Genomic DNA, 14,811 nt, shown 5'->3' on the forward strand with positions numbered 1-14,811 from the left:
AACCTTTTTTAAACCTTTTTTAAACCGGCTCAAAGAGTCAAAGTCAGAGTGCTCTAACTGCGATACACACACTCAAAGAGTCAAAGTCAGAGTGCTCTAACTGCGATACACACACTCAAAGAGTCAAAGTCAGAGTGCTCTAACTGCGATACACACACTCAAAGAGTCAAAGTCAGAGTGCTCTAACTGCGATACACACACTCAAAGAGTCAAAGTCAGAGTGCTCTAACTGCGATACACACGCTCAAAGAGTCAAAGTCAGAGTGCTCTAACTGCGATATACACACTCAAAGAGTCAAAGTCAGAGTGCTCTAACTGCGATACACACAGCGAGCTTTGCACAAGGGCAGGTAACTTTGACGCTTACCAAAAAGAGTGCTCAACCAGGCCAAGGCGAGGGAGCTTAGTACTCAATCTGCATACATAAAAGAAGACATTAAGAACTTCAGCAAATTCACTTGTAAAAAGCAGCTGTCTTACCAGTCCAGGGGTGTAGACCACGCGGTGAAAGTTCCTGATGAAATAACAGGACCATCAAATTCAGGATTCTCGCCATCCTCACTATCATCAGCGCTATCATAATTGCAAGATGCTGCACCTCCACTGGTGCCAGGTATCACTGTTTGTGTTGCTGTCGTGCTGTTGTAGCTACCTCTGTCTCTATTGGTGCCAGGTTTAGGTCTGCCCAGTCTACCGAGTCTGGTCGGTGCTGCTGCTGCTGCTGGTGCAGGCGCTCCTCCTCCCGCTGCTGCTGCTGCTGCTGCTGCTGGTGCAGGTGCTCCTCCTGCTGCTGCTGGTGCAGGCGTTCCTCCTCCTGCTGCTGCTTTTCTTGATTTAAGAACAACGTTGCTTGGAATAGGTATAACTAGTCCAGGGAGGTCAGCCATGGCTGAAGTGCCCTGAACATCTTGGTCACTACTCGGCTTAGCATTAGTAGTAGCAGTAGCAGTAGAAGCAGAAGATGCTGTGGCCACCGCTGAAGTAGAAGGAACATTGCTTGTACTACAAGTTACCGTAGGACTTGTGTACAGACATAACGTGTTGCTGCTGCTGTTGTTAAATATGCCTGTTGAATGCTGGCCATTAGTAGAACTGCCTTGGCTTTGTGACGCAAGTGATGCTTGGACTGATGATGCTTGTCCTGCTGCCAGCAGTGGCACTGTTCTTGCTGCTCGCTGTGCCCAAGTCAATTGTGACTGCATAGATTGCACAGTACACCCAGTCAGTGGTGATACTGACTTAGCAGTACCGGCCTGCGAAAACGAAGAGGAAAGTGTTGTATCGCAATGCACAGTGTGTGGTCGACTGCCATCATTACTTTTGGAAAGTGTGTCCATAGTTTCACTAGTGCTGCTTGGATTACTGTTGTTTTCAGTGCTGCTGCTGCTCGTGGTGCTCGTGATGCAACAGGTGGAACTAGTGATGCTGCTACTGCTGCTGGTGCTGCTACTGCTGCTGGTGCTGCTACTGCTGCTGGTCCTGCTTCTGCTATTGCTGCTTCTACTGCTATTGCTGGTGCTGTTGCTGCTGGTGCTGTGATCAGTGCTGCTCGAGCTGACGCTGGCGTTTGCAGTGGTGAAACTACTTCCGCTACCAGTGGTGTGGGCAGTAGCAATGGCACTGCTGTTTTTGATGCTGTTGCTCCCGCTACTACTGCCAACCCCATTTCTACCACTAATGTTGATGCTGATGCTACTGCAGCTGCTTCTCTCCACATTGATAACCTGCATTTGGTTATCTCCTTGGGGAGATTCCCTGTCGACATGGAGTGAATTGCTGCTGCCCCGGCCACCGAGGCCCTCAGCACTGCGGCCCCCGGCACTGAGGCCAGCACCGAGGATCATCTCATCATCAGTGCTGCTTGTTCTACTGATAACGTTAGTTGTGTTGGTAAACTGAGTAGCACAACTGGAATCTTTGCTGTTGGCATGTGTGTTTGCTGCCGCAATATCCACACTGCACATCTCAGTTGGTGCTTCACCAGTTGTTTCAGCAGCTGTTTCAAGAGTAGAGCTGGCTGTTGTTCCAGCAGCTGTTTCTCTATGAGATGATGGTGTTAATAATGCGGTGGCAGACGCTGCTGGATGGCCATTCTCCTCCTTCTCCACAGCTGTACTGCTATTACCTAGTATGCTGGTATTGTTTTTGACATGAAAGGGCTTTGCTGTTGCAGATAGATGTGATTGCGGCGTCTTTGTGGCTGATATTGAAGACAGCTGATCACCTGGTATCTGTTTCCGTTTCTGCATCTGCTGCTGTTGAGATTTGTTAAAATGGTGATGTGTAGTGTTCTGATCTTGATGTGGATAAGCGGAGGGGAATGGATGCCGTGCTGCCGCAGCACATTGGGCTGACTGAACTGAAAGAGGTGCTAGATTGGAAAGTGATGAGACATGACCACCGTGTGGCTGTGGCACTGCTGCAGCTGCTGTCGCGGGACCACCTGTGCAGATGCTGCTGCTACTGCTACTGCATGTAGTCATGCCTACAGCCAAAGGATATCCCGTTTTCACTGCAGGGTGCTGCGGATGAGGGTGCGGGAAGTGAGAAGGGGTTTCAAGCATCGATGGGTGAACCGGTCCAGCAGAAGGGGCTGCTGTAATTCCCCTAGCAGGTGTTCCATAGCATACAAGATTCCCTGGAGCATTGGATGGATCTGCTGCTGCCACTGGTGGAAATCTTGAATAGCCAAGTGTTGTTCCAGCAGTCAGATAAAATGATGGCATCTGAGCGATATACAATGAACTGACTTGTTGTTGCTGCTGCTGCATCTGCTGCTGCTGTTGAATTTGTTGCTGCTGGATCTGTTGTTGTTGAATTTGTTGCTGCTGAATACGCTGCTGCTGGAACTGTTGTTGACTTTTATGCTTTCTTTGCAGGTGCATGCGCCGTTGCCATTGTCGTTGTTGCTGCTGCTGCTGCCATCTGATTGACCTGCTGCTGTCGTTATAGAAGAAGGTAGGCTGACGCGAGTGCACTGGGAAGTCGACAATGTAGGAAGACTCTGGCATACGCTCCTCAACTTGGCAGTGAGATGTTGCTGCTCGAGAAGATTGGGGAGCGCTATCTACATCATTTCTGTCAACACGTTGCTGCTTTTTCTGTTCCTGCTGATCTTGTTTGTGCTGTTGCTGCTGTTGGTGCTGCTGTTGTTGTTGCTGTTGTTGCCGCTGTTGCTGCTGCTGATCTTTTTTCTGCTGTTGCTCCTCCTGCTCATCGTGTTGCTGCTGTTGATATTGTTCGTGCTGTAAAGCCTTACTAGTAGTGACCTTAGTAGTTGCAGAAGCACAGGCTGCTTTAGAAGTCTGTGGTTTCTTGATTTCACAATTACAGCACACATTGTCATTATCAGGCACACACATCCTAACTCCAATGTCAGTGCAGCCTGTTTCCGGGCAAGAAGAAGACCTAGTGCAAGAAAGTGCCCCAACATCGGTGTCAATCCCGCTGCTTCCATCACTTATGATGGCAGTGTCGCTGCTTGCTTTACTGCTGCTGCTGCTGATGCTGCTGTGGCTGCTGCTTGTGATGGGATTGCTTGTGATTGTGCCGGTGGTGGCGCAGCAACTCCTGCTGATCTGCTCTTCCAATCTGGCAGTTGGTGAAGGTATGGCTTGACCATGGGATATACACTCTACAGAAATAGTAGCATCATCAGCTGGGCATGGAGCATTGGGTGAATTTGCCCCATCCACTACGATGACTACGGCAGTATCCACCATAGCAGTGCTGCTGCTACTGCTGCTGCTACTGCTGCTGCTGCTGCTACTGCTGCTGCTACTGCTGTTTCTTCTGCTGCTGGTGCTAGCGTTGATGTTATTGGTGTTACTGGTAATACTGGTATATGTAACTGTCACCCTATCACTTGGGAATTGAATACCATGCGAAGCAATAGACAGTTGATTGACATGAATATCAAGCGGGGCAGTAGCCAGTTGGTGGACATCTTCACACTTTGAACCAGCTTGGTCACTGACATTTGCTGGTGTAACGGCTAATGCTGATGTCAATACTCCCTCCATTGCTGCTATTGACACTTGTCCAGGTGGTGGTACAGTTAGTGCTTCATATTCCGCTGCTGTTCTCGTGGATGCTGCTTGTGCAGGCATGGATTGACGTGGTGCTGCTGCTACTGGTGATTGAATGGCGATACACTCTTCAACTTAGTCCTCAATGCTGTCAATTCATAAATCACACAAGCACATGCACACACACATGCCCACACACACACACACACACACACACACACACACCATGTACCATGTATATACCATGTACACGCCCATCGCAAGAGAAGCACGCAAATCTGCAAACACACTGGATGTGCATCCACAGATTTTCTCTTACAACAACGATAGCGAACAAGATCTGAATGAGACAGATCGAGACTTGCGCCAGATAACTGTCTAATCCACACAACTGGCGAAGCCATGTGAATTGACCACCAATGCACACCCGGTCTACACCACACGGAGTACATCGGCATAAAACGGCCAAGACAGTTACCTATGCACACCCTACACTTGCTGGGGTAACCAGTATAGACAGCACGCTGCTTTGATAGAAGCAGACACTAGATGCACTGGTACCTTGAAGTAAAATTGGAGTTACTTTACCAACCATCCTCGGCTACTGAATACTGGGAACCCAGAGCCAACAGACATACAAACAACCTCAGCCATGAAAGCTATTATAGTAACGACACACTGGATTGTGGAGCCGAAACTAGTCCGACTTCCAAATGCTTTGGCAAGAAGGTAGCCTTCCGACAGGTTGGACACACACACACACACACACACACACACACACACACACACACACACCACACACATACACACGATTTTTGTGACTTGATAATAGACATACAGTCAACGTTGCGTATAACGACACTCGGCGGGGCATCAGAAAAGTGTCCTTATTCACGAAGTGTCCCTATACCCGAAGTCTCATTATATGTATTACAGTTAGATGGGACTTTGCTCTGGGCATGGAAATTCTGTCGTTATTCGCGAATTGTCGTTATATCCGCAGTCGTTATTAGCCAAGTTAACTGTAAACACAGTGTATGTAATGTGTGGTGGATAGTGTATGTAATGTGTGGTGGATAGTGTATGTAATGTGTGGTGGATAGTGTATGTAATGTGTGGTGGATAGTGTATGTAATGTGTGGTGGATAGTGTATGTAATGTGTGGTGGATAGTGTATGTAATGTGTGGTGGATAGTGTATGTAATGTGTGGTGGATAGTGTATGTAATGTGTGGTGGATAGTGTATATAATGTGTGGTGGATAGTGTATGTAATGTGTGGTGGATAGTGTATGTAATGTGTGGTGGATAGTGTATGTAATGTGTGGTGGATAGTGTATGTAATGTGTGGTGGATAGTGTATGTAATGTGTGGTGGATAGTGTATGTAATGTGTGGTGGATAGTGGATACTTCACAATACACGGCTGTCAAGTGTGGTGATGAGTTATGATACAGTAAAACCTGTGTTTTCCGGACTCTGTACCAAGCGGAATCCTGTATCGACCAGACAAATTGTCATGCACCGAAGTGCGGTGGATCAAACATGCATCCTTGGAACATGCATCCTTGGATCAAGTGCAATCCTGTCATATCAGGGCAGTTTCTGCTGCACCGAGGCCAGGGTGTCCGATTGGCCGGCAGGTTTGACTGTACTTCAGAATTCTGTGATGGATAAAAACTAGAAACTGTTCACATTATACAAGATAAAAACTCGGATGTTGAGCCAATAGTATTATGGAAAGAGAAAAGGACCTATAAGTTACTAGTCATAACTACAAAACAATTGTAGTAACTTATAGGTCCTTCTCTCTTTCCTTGTTTTTTGACAATCAGCTCATGCGATAACATTGCACAACACCGACCGACGGAGCTGACGTTCTACAACTAAGTGGCTATCAGCTCTAGCACGTCTTGGATGCGCACGCCAACAGCCTTCCAACTTGGAAGGTTCTACTTCGAAGTAAATTATAGTCCTAACATAAGTGGGGAAGGTAAGCACAACAAAGACAATGAAGGACGTTGGCGGATGTACATGCATATCCATGACGATACTGGCAAAACCATTGGACAATACGGTCAAGCCATGATTCAAGGACATTGGACAATACGGTCAAGCCATGATTCAAGACCATTGGACAATACGGTCAAGCCATGATTCAAGACCATTGGACAATACGGTCAAGCCATGATTCAAGGACATTGGACAATACGGTCAAGCCATGATTCAAGACCATTGGACAATACGGTCAAGCCATGATTCAAGACCATTGGTCAATACGGTCAAGCCATGATTCAAGACCATTGGACAATATGGTCAAGCCATGATTCAAGGACATTGGACAATACGGTCAAGCCATGATTCAAGGACATTGGACAATACGGTCAAGCCATGATTCAAGACCATTGGACAATACGGTCAAGCCATGATTCAAGACCATTGGACAATACGGTCAAGCCATGATTCAAGACCATTGGACAATACGGTCAAGCCATGATTCAAGACCATTGGACAATACGGTCAAGCCATGATTCAAGGACATTGGACAATACGGTCAAGCCATGATTCTATGACATTGGACAATACGGTCAAGCCATGATTCAAGACCATTGGACAATACGGTCAAGCCATGATTCAAGACCATTGGACAATACGGTCAAGCCATGATTCAAGACCATTGGACAATACGGTCAAGCCATGATTCAAGACCATTGGACAATACGGTCAAGCCATGATTCAAGACCATTGGACAATACGGTCAAGCCATGATTCAAGACCATTGGACAATACGGTCAAGCCATGATTCAAGGACATTGGACAATACGGTCAAGCCATGATTCAAGACCATTGGACAATACGGTCAAGCCATGATTCAAGACCATTGGACAATACGGTCAAGCCATGATTCAAGGACATTGGACAATACGGTCAAGCCATGATTCAAGACCATTGGACAATACGGTCAAGCCATGATTCAAGACCACTGGACAATACGGTCAAGCCATGATTCAAGACCATTGGACAATACGGTCAAGCCATGATTCAAGACCACTGGACAATACGGTCAAGCCATGATTCAAAGGACGCAAAGCAACATACTGTACTATACCAAATATCAACGAACATTCAATTCTAACATTCAATTCTAACATTCAATTCTAACGTTTCAACGAAATGAAAAAAATCATTAGTATTCGAAGTCGTTATGTGCAAAACGGTATGTACATGTACAGTCATTTGGCGGTTTTGACGGAGAGAATTCGTTTGCATTCAAGCCACGATTCAAGGAGGTTAAAACATCTGGCCCTACAGTATCACAGAACTTGTCTCGCCAGTATCGTCATCGACATGCATGTATATCCGCCAACGTCCCTCACAGCGGAGACTTTCAGCTTGTGCCTGTCTTGGTTGCGCTCGCCTTCCCCTCCTATGTTATCACTATAACTTTGAACTTCCAAGTTGGAAGACTGTTGGAGTGCCGCGCACCCAAGCGGTGCTAGAGCTGATAGCCAGTTAGTTGTAGATCGTCGGTAACGTCGGTCGGTGTCGCGCAATGCTATCGCACGAGCTGATTGTCAAGTAACTGGTGGTATTAGTGGACATTATATCATAACTTGTAGTTCCTTGGTCCTTTCCTTTTCTATAAATTTATCCTTGACTCTCCATCCGGGTCTACCCGTTGCAAATACAACATCTGTGTTCCAATTACAGGTTTCAAATGAGACCCGGCCTGCAGGCAGACACTTACCTCTCATTCCATCGCAGCTTTGATGACACTGAATCCTCCAGAGCATGTAGCTTCTTCAGGTACGTTCGTAGCACAAGTGACACCTCCTTCATTCAGCGCAAATATGTCAGAAGCATACAAATATGTCAGAAGCATACAAATAGCCACAACATTGATTCAATGTTTGCTAGTGATGCAACGAAGGGCGCTTTCTTCAAACAGATATTGTTTTGCACTGCCCTGCAAGTATCCTATATTCTCGTGAAACACTTGTACTTGCACAAGAATACATGTACTTCGTGTGGATTGACAACACTACCAAACACTGAGCGACACAGCAATTCAGGTGGCCATAGGGCTGGAAAGTGCTACGTCACAGCATAGCAACAATTTCAAAAATTCAAAAACTGGATTCACTTGGATCCAGTTTTTGTATGGATCCAAGCACATTTCAAGCGGTCTTACCCACAGCATGGTGATGTAGCCAGTGAAACTGACTGATTTGGCTAGTGGGGGCGGGGTTACAACTGGTGGCGAAATAAAAGTCACACATGCATGCGACATGAGTGGGTTGCTATGCACCCACATACTTAGGCAATAGCAAAGTCACACCTTAGTGGATCCAAAAATAGAAATCTGATGTCAACTTACTACTCCCTGGCCGTTTTGACGTCATCACTTTCAAGCCCTATTGTAGGCTTTTGTCTTCAAGATCTGTTCGGTACACATGTATAGTATGCACACATGTGCATTCTATACATGTCAATGTAAAAATGTAATGTATGTATGGCCACTTTGTGTTCGTGCTTTCCTCTCTCTTTGCTTTTACTGGCAAGGTCCATGTTTTTTTGTATTTTGGCTTCAAAGTATAATTTTCGTCTTAGGCTGTGATCGTTTCGTCGCATCTGGATCAAGATCCCGATCCAAGATCCACTGCAACCCTCAGAATCAACCAATCATGTTGGGAACACACTGCTACCGTGACCATGCTGAGGTAGAAAAATGACAATCGAAAAGTTACTCCAGGGTTTGTAACTCGTCGTACTCATCTGAATGGTGCAACACTTGTCCATGTGTGTGTTGGCTAAAAGCATATAACAATGATTTTTACCCGCTAAACACGTACAAAAGTCTTGTTTGGCAAAAATGAATCCGTTGGATCCGGTCAACCCTGCTCCCGGGGCAGGGTTACTCGGATCCAAATCCGAGGGATCTGGATCGGGATTCGACCAATCGATCACTGCAGATCCAGGGGATCCTATGGATCTGGATCTGGATCCGACCAAACGATCACGGCCTTAGAGTTGAGTTGAGTGTTCTTTACATCAAAATTTGAGTTTAAACTTTAAAGTCATTTCAATTATGGATAAATGGAGAAGGACAAAAATGGTACGAGTTATGACTAACTGTCCACCAACTTAACCAGGTCATTTACAGTCAGCGAGTGAACAAAAATGGCACAAAGCTGACGAGGGGTACTCAGACAATCAACGACCTCACACCTAGCTCCAATACTTCTTCGAGGCGCGAAACCAACAACCTTCCAACTTGGAAGGCCCAGGTTAGGAAAGGTCTAAGAGGGACGTAGTTTCTGCTCTTCTTAGCTGCGCTTTCCTTCCCCTCTTGGACCTTTCAATGACCTGAGCCTTCCAAATCAGAAGGCTGTTGGTTTGCGCCTCGGAGAAGTGTTGGAGCTAGGTGTCAGGTTGTTGAATGCCTCCGTACTCCTTATCCGTTTTGTGCCATTTTGTCCCATTCGCTGACTGTATAAGATCTGCTTACGTTGGTGGACAGGTAGTCATAACTCGTAACATTTTTGTCCTTCTCCTTTTTACCCATAATTAACTAGACTCACCATAGGCCATCCGAGTTCATTTTAAAGGGGAAGTCCGGTGAAAAATTTAAATTTCACAGTCCGTAGAGTTCGGGGCGCTGAGTCGAATGGTCTTTGTCCGAGGAGGCTGCGGCCTATGGTTCGTCAGATACGCCCAATCGAACATGTGCGGATTAGAGCGCGCCTCACCCAGATCCAGGTGATGACGTCACAGCGTGCAGCCAGGTGGCCACACCATCTAGATGTGTACAAAAGCGGCCATATTCGGAGCGCGTTCGATTGGGGAACCGTTTGTCGCAGCTTCTTCGGACCAAGACCATTCGATTCAGTGTTACAAACACTACGTACCCTGTGATTTTCAGCTCGGTAAACCTCGAGGTTATACCGTATTTTAGCCGTTTCCGAGTTGGACTTTTTCCGTCGACATGCACTGGCCTCTCTACCATGATCTACGGGTCTAGCAATGCGCTGCGTGTATGCTACCTGTAGTGTAGTCAACAAACTCATCACACACGGAACTACTCCCGCACTGCCATGCTGGGGTAGGTACAACAAGACTCGGAAAGCTAGTCAACACACGGACTTGTCATGTACTACACTCGTATCAGTCCGTGACAGTCGTGTAGTCAGAGAACGAGCGTTTCTCCTTGCCGGTGGTGGTTGTGCTTTGAGAAAGAAAATTTTAGTTTTCCGCTCCCGCCTCATTATTTTATGCTACAGCGATGAGTGCACAACCGTGACAAGTGACAAAACAGCGAACAGCTCCCGGACCTAGAACTTTCAGATCCCGTAGCGTTGCGAGCGAAGAGTCGTGCCTGTAGTTCAAAGAGCCTGCACTGTTCTCCAATTGAGTGTCCGAAATACGCCAAGTTCGCACCAAAACATCACCATGTGGCAGGTTACTGGAGTCTTAAGCGAATCGGTATGGAACAACATTAAATTTTAGTCTTAGAGCACTCGCATCACTCTTCTCCATTTTGGCGACTCTGCTCTCCAGCGAGCTGATAATTATATCAAGATCGTCTGCAATAGCTGCTGCTTCTTCATCAGTCGGAAACTCAGTAGCGCTCACTCTTGACCGGCCCGCGCGGCCATTTCTTCAGCTGAATACCGAGGTTCTCAGCCCCAGACCGAACTCATGAAGGTCAGCCATGGCTGCATCCTCACTCTCACAAGGAGTTACGTCTTCGGAGTCGCTTGCACCACCTACTATGGGTCGCCAAATCATTTGAAATAGCACTGACACTATTGCTTTCACGCACTCCTTTTGACCTAGCTGCACGCTATGACGTTGCGGAGGGTGTGGCGCGGCCGCATGACGTCATGGCGCAGCCCCCGAAACTCAGTTTTTCAAACGGAAATATCTCGAGAACGCTTTGTCGGGGACATGTGGGACCAACACCATTCGACTCAGCGGCCGAAACTCTACCAACCCTGAAATTTAAATTTTTCACCGGACTTCCCCTTTAATTATTATCAATTAGGGATGGTCCACAAATATCAATGTTTTTTTTAATTTTAGAATTGCGATCAACAGAACGAGCTGAACCGACATTTCACAAAGGCTTTTATTGTATTCAAAAAACGAGTGGATACGAAGGCAGTGAACGCGTTTCTGAACACCACAGGGACAGACACCAGTGTTCAGTAATGTCGCGTATAACGTTTCGTTTCTGACACGGTGTCTGAACACTAGTGTCTGAACACTAGTGTCTGTCCCTGTGGTGTTCAGAAACGCGTTCACTGCCTTCGTATCCACTCGGTTTTTTTTAACCCCTTGAGCGCGGGGCTGTTTGTCAGTGCACCACGTAAGAAAATGGTCTTTTTTGAAAATATTCAAACCTTGGCTATGTCAAGTTGTGAAATCTTTGGGAGCCACAACCACAGGCAGTGGTAGGTAGGACCCAGACCAGCACTCGACAACAAGAACAAAAGCGAAAATCGGCCAAGGCCACGGCTGTTTTTTTGTGCGATTTCACGCCACTTAACAATATGGCCGCCGAAAGTCTCGATTGGGCTTCAATGGCAAGAAAATTTGAATTTTCAAATCGTCAGAACACGAGTAGGCCATGGTTTCCACTGGATTTTGGAGACTAGTCAGCCCGGACAGCCCGGGGAACACGCTGATCATCTGCGTCTTGTTTCAAGCTTTCCGCTCGTACCTCACATGACTGCCTTTCCTTCAAGAAACATTTGTTCTGTGTCGTGCGACTTTGGCTTCGTTCTGGAATACTCCTTGTGTCGTCGCTGACAAACTCGGCTCCGAGAAGCCCTTCCCGATTTTTTCCCAGCTTAGATCGATTTTTTCCCAGGTAGAGGACTATCCTCTGGTTGTCTTCCCCAAGTGTCATTAGAATACGCGCGTGAACTTCTAAATACGCGCGACGAGTCAGGAGCCTGTTTTCTCTTGATTTGGAAGACAAAATAGTGTGGCCCTTTAGTTGCTGTTGAGTGTAGAAGGCTGCTTCCTGCTGTAAATTGTTTAGTCGGCATGTGGGATATTGTAGAAGAAGACAGCAGCCGGCCAAGTGAGCTTGAAATTGTGATATCTACCCTATTGTGCGTTGAACGATTACGAAATGTCTAACTTGAATGTTGTACACACGAGCACGCCAAGCAGAGGCTGACAATCACTGGCGAGATCAATCTCCAGACTGCCAGGAGTACTTCGAGCAAGTTTGAAGCGGAAAAACAGCTAACTGGGCAGGCCAGGACGCCTTTCCACCCTCTTTCTCTCTCAAATTGCCGAAAAGTCGAGTATCTCGCTCGAGCGCTTTCAAAACTTTTCTCTTGGTTTCGCGTCCCAAATCGTGGAACCACGCGAGGATCGACATGAGTTTCTTGCAAAAACGCAAACTCATCGCGTATTTGTACTATTCGCACAATATTACATAAATCGCACCGAACGACGCCATATTGATAAGTGCCTACACGTGAACAGCCGTGAGGCACGCCAGGCCGAGCGGCATACTCAGGTCGATTTTTGAGAAATTGCACCAATTGCTTGGTATGCGCGCGTAAAAAAGAGAAAAAAAAGAGCTGTGCTGATCGCTGTACATCGACAGCTGGGAACTGAACCCGGGACCCCTCGTACACAAGGCATAGACACTACCAATCGGCTAACAGACCTGAAGACTGAAGATACGGGCCATTAGTTTGTATATAAGCGCATGACGTACTAGTACGTCATCCGTGGGGCACTGTGTGGGTGTTATGACGTACTAGTACGTCATCCGCGCTCAAGGGGTTAAGATAATCGTTCGTGGGGGGGGGGGGGGGGGGGGAGGGGGTTTGGGCCCCGTTCGTGTCGTCAATGTAAACCTAGAAGTGTACGGTGAATTTAGAGTTGCAGTCGGTCACGTTCCATGAGGATATTGCACTTCATTAAAAAAATATCGATCCTCTGCATAAACGTGTGTATGTTCGTTTTGAGAGGGGGGGGGGGGGGGGAGAGAGGAGTCTGGGGAGAAATGAACAAATAAATTATCGACTTGAAAAAATATCGACATTTACGGATGGCCCTTAGTATTCTTAAACTTACATTCAAATCAGCACTTGTTCCTTCTCTTTGACACCATGCTAGCAATCTCCTCAACTGCTCAGTAGCGCTCGACAGAAGGGCTGTTTTGTCGGACATTTTTCTTGATGGGTGTATTATTGCTCTCTCGCTGCTCGCTACCTCAGCGCTAATGTTACCCGCTACGTTACCGCTCCTTTTGCTTCTGTTACATGTTGTGCACACACAGCTTACTGGGGGAACCGATCTGTTCTGAGGATTGGCGTTGCTATTCTCCAAGCTCACACGGGCCGGCAGTCGCTGCGCACAGCACGACAGGTCTGGTCGAATTAATTACAAAGCCTATGTAAGTTGTAACAATAACTAACATGCCAGATTTCTAACAGAGGCCTCAACAACCATCATACTCGCTCCCAGAGGTACGGGGACAGGACCTCTACCTCTCGACTGTCTCTACTAACTCTAGCTCAACTACCATGAGTACGTAACGACCTCTCGACTGTCTCTACTAACTCTAGCTCAACTACCATGAGTACGTAACCAGTTACCTTCTAAGTACTTCTTTGACTCTTTGACTGTTTGACGTCCTGATCCTTTGTCTTTGAACAATAATAACATTAAAATTTACTTTTTTTGAAGTCCTGTCTCAGATTCTGTTTACTAGTACTACACTCTACGGTATAGAGACTACAGACAGCACTCAGGTACTAGTACTACTGTACTACTGACAGTACTGTACTACCACTACTACTACATGTAGTACTACCGGTAGTACTACATGTAGTACTAGTACTAGTACTACTTCACTGCCGGCGCGGTGTCGCGTGACTCGTCATGACATGAGCGCTATCGCGCGGCCGCGCGCTCGAGCTGCAGCAACACTACACACTACACTACACTCTACAGTCTGAAACAGACAGTGTACATGTACATGTACATGTACAATCATACATCTTTACTTATAAAAGAGAGGCACCTGTGACGTGTGTCTGTGTGTGTGTGTGTGTCACGCTCCTTATAAAGAAGAGGCACCTGTGACGTGTGTTTTTGTGTCACGCTGAAGCGCTGCGGAGCAGCGCTGCCCTGAGCACGCGAAGCGTGCGAACAGTGTAGCACAGTGTAGCTAGCGGCCGCAGAAGCACTGAGCACGCGAAGCGTGCGAATCGTGTAGCTAGCGGAAGCAGCCAGAGCACGCGAAGCGTTCGAATCGTGTAGCCACCACCACGTGCTGAGCACGCGAAGCGTGCGAACAGTGTAGGTACGGTGGTAGCGCTTATACTTATACATAGCAGACACGATCAGTACGAGTAGTAGTAGCAGCCGCGCGCAGAAGCACTGAGCACGCGAAGCGCGAGCGTGCGAATCATGTAGCCACCTAGCCTAGGCCATAGTAGCACTACTAGTACTACTACTACATTGTAGCAGCCGCACAAGCGCTGCGGACCACGTGAACCGTTCTCTGCAAATAGAAACATCTGCAACAAAAGGATACAAAAGATCTGCACTGACTGCACTCTGCATCTGATCTGCGGTGAAGAGCGCGCATCGCACTTTTGTTCGTAAGTTTATGAATTTTTTGAGCCGCTTCATCCGCCACCATGTACCAGGTGATGGACAACCCTGACCAGCCTCCCGAAGGCGTAACAGACGTCCCTCCTTCTCCTTCCAACGATGAAAAACCTCCCTCACCAGGACTTCAGCGGTCTGG

The 14,811-nt window shown here is 47.1% G+C and overlaps 1 protein-coding gene across 1 annotated transcript in view; it reads right to left on the reverse strand.

The window, feature by feature from the left end:
- The window catches only part of LOC135825743 (uncharacterized), a 70,070-nt gene extending 56,367 nt beyond the window's left edge, over positions 1-13,703 (reverse strand). The window contains exons 1-4 of the mRNA XM_065338364.1: positions 13,596-13,703; positions 13,128-13,543; positions 7,774-7,859; positions 481-4,176 (exon numbers count right to left, since the gene is read on the reverse strand). Of these exons, the coding sequence (XP_065194436.1) occupies positions 481-4,109 (3,629 nt within the window). The 5' untranslated portion in view covers positions 4,110-4,176; positions 7,774-7,859; positions 13,128-13,543; positions 13,596-13,703. The remainder of the gene's footprint in view (positions 1-480; positions 4,177-7,773; positions 7,860-13,127; positions 13,544-13,595) is intronic.
- Between the last annotated feature and the right edge of the window lie 1,108 nt (positions 13,704-14,811).

Source organism: Sycon ciliatum, chromosome 10 (assembly GCF_964019385.1).
Source record: "Sycon ciliatum chromosome 10, ocSycCili1.1, whole genome shotgun sequence".
In the NCBI taxonomy this organism is placed as follows: domain Eukaryota; kingdom Metazoa; phylum Porifera; class Calcarea; order Leucosolenida; family Sycettidae; genus Sycon; species Sycon ciliatum.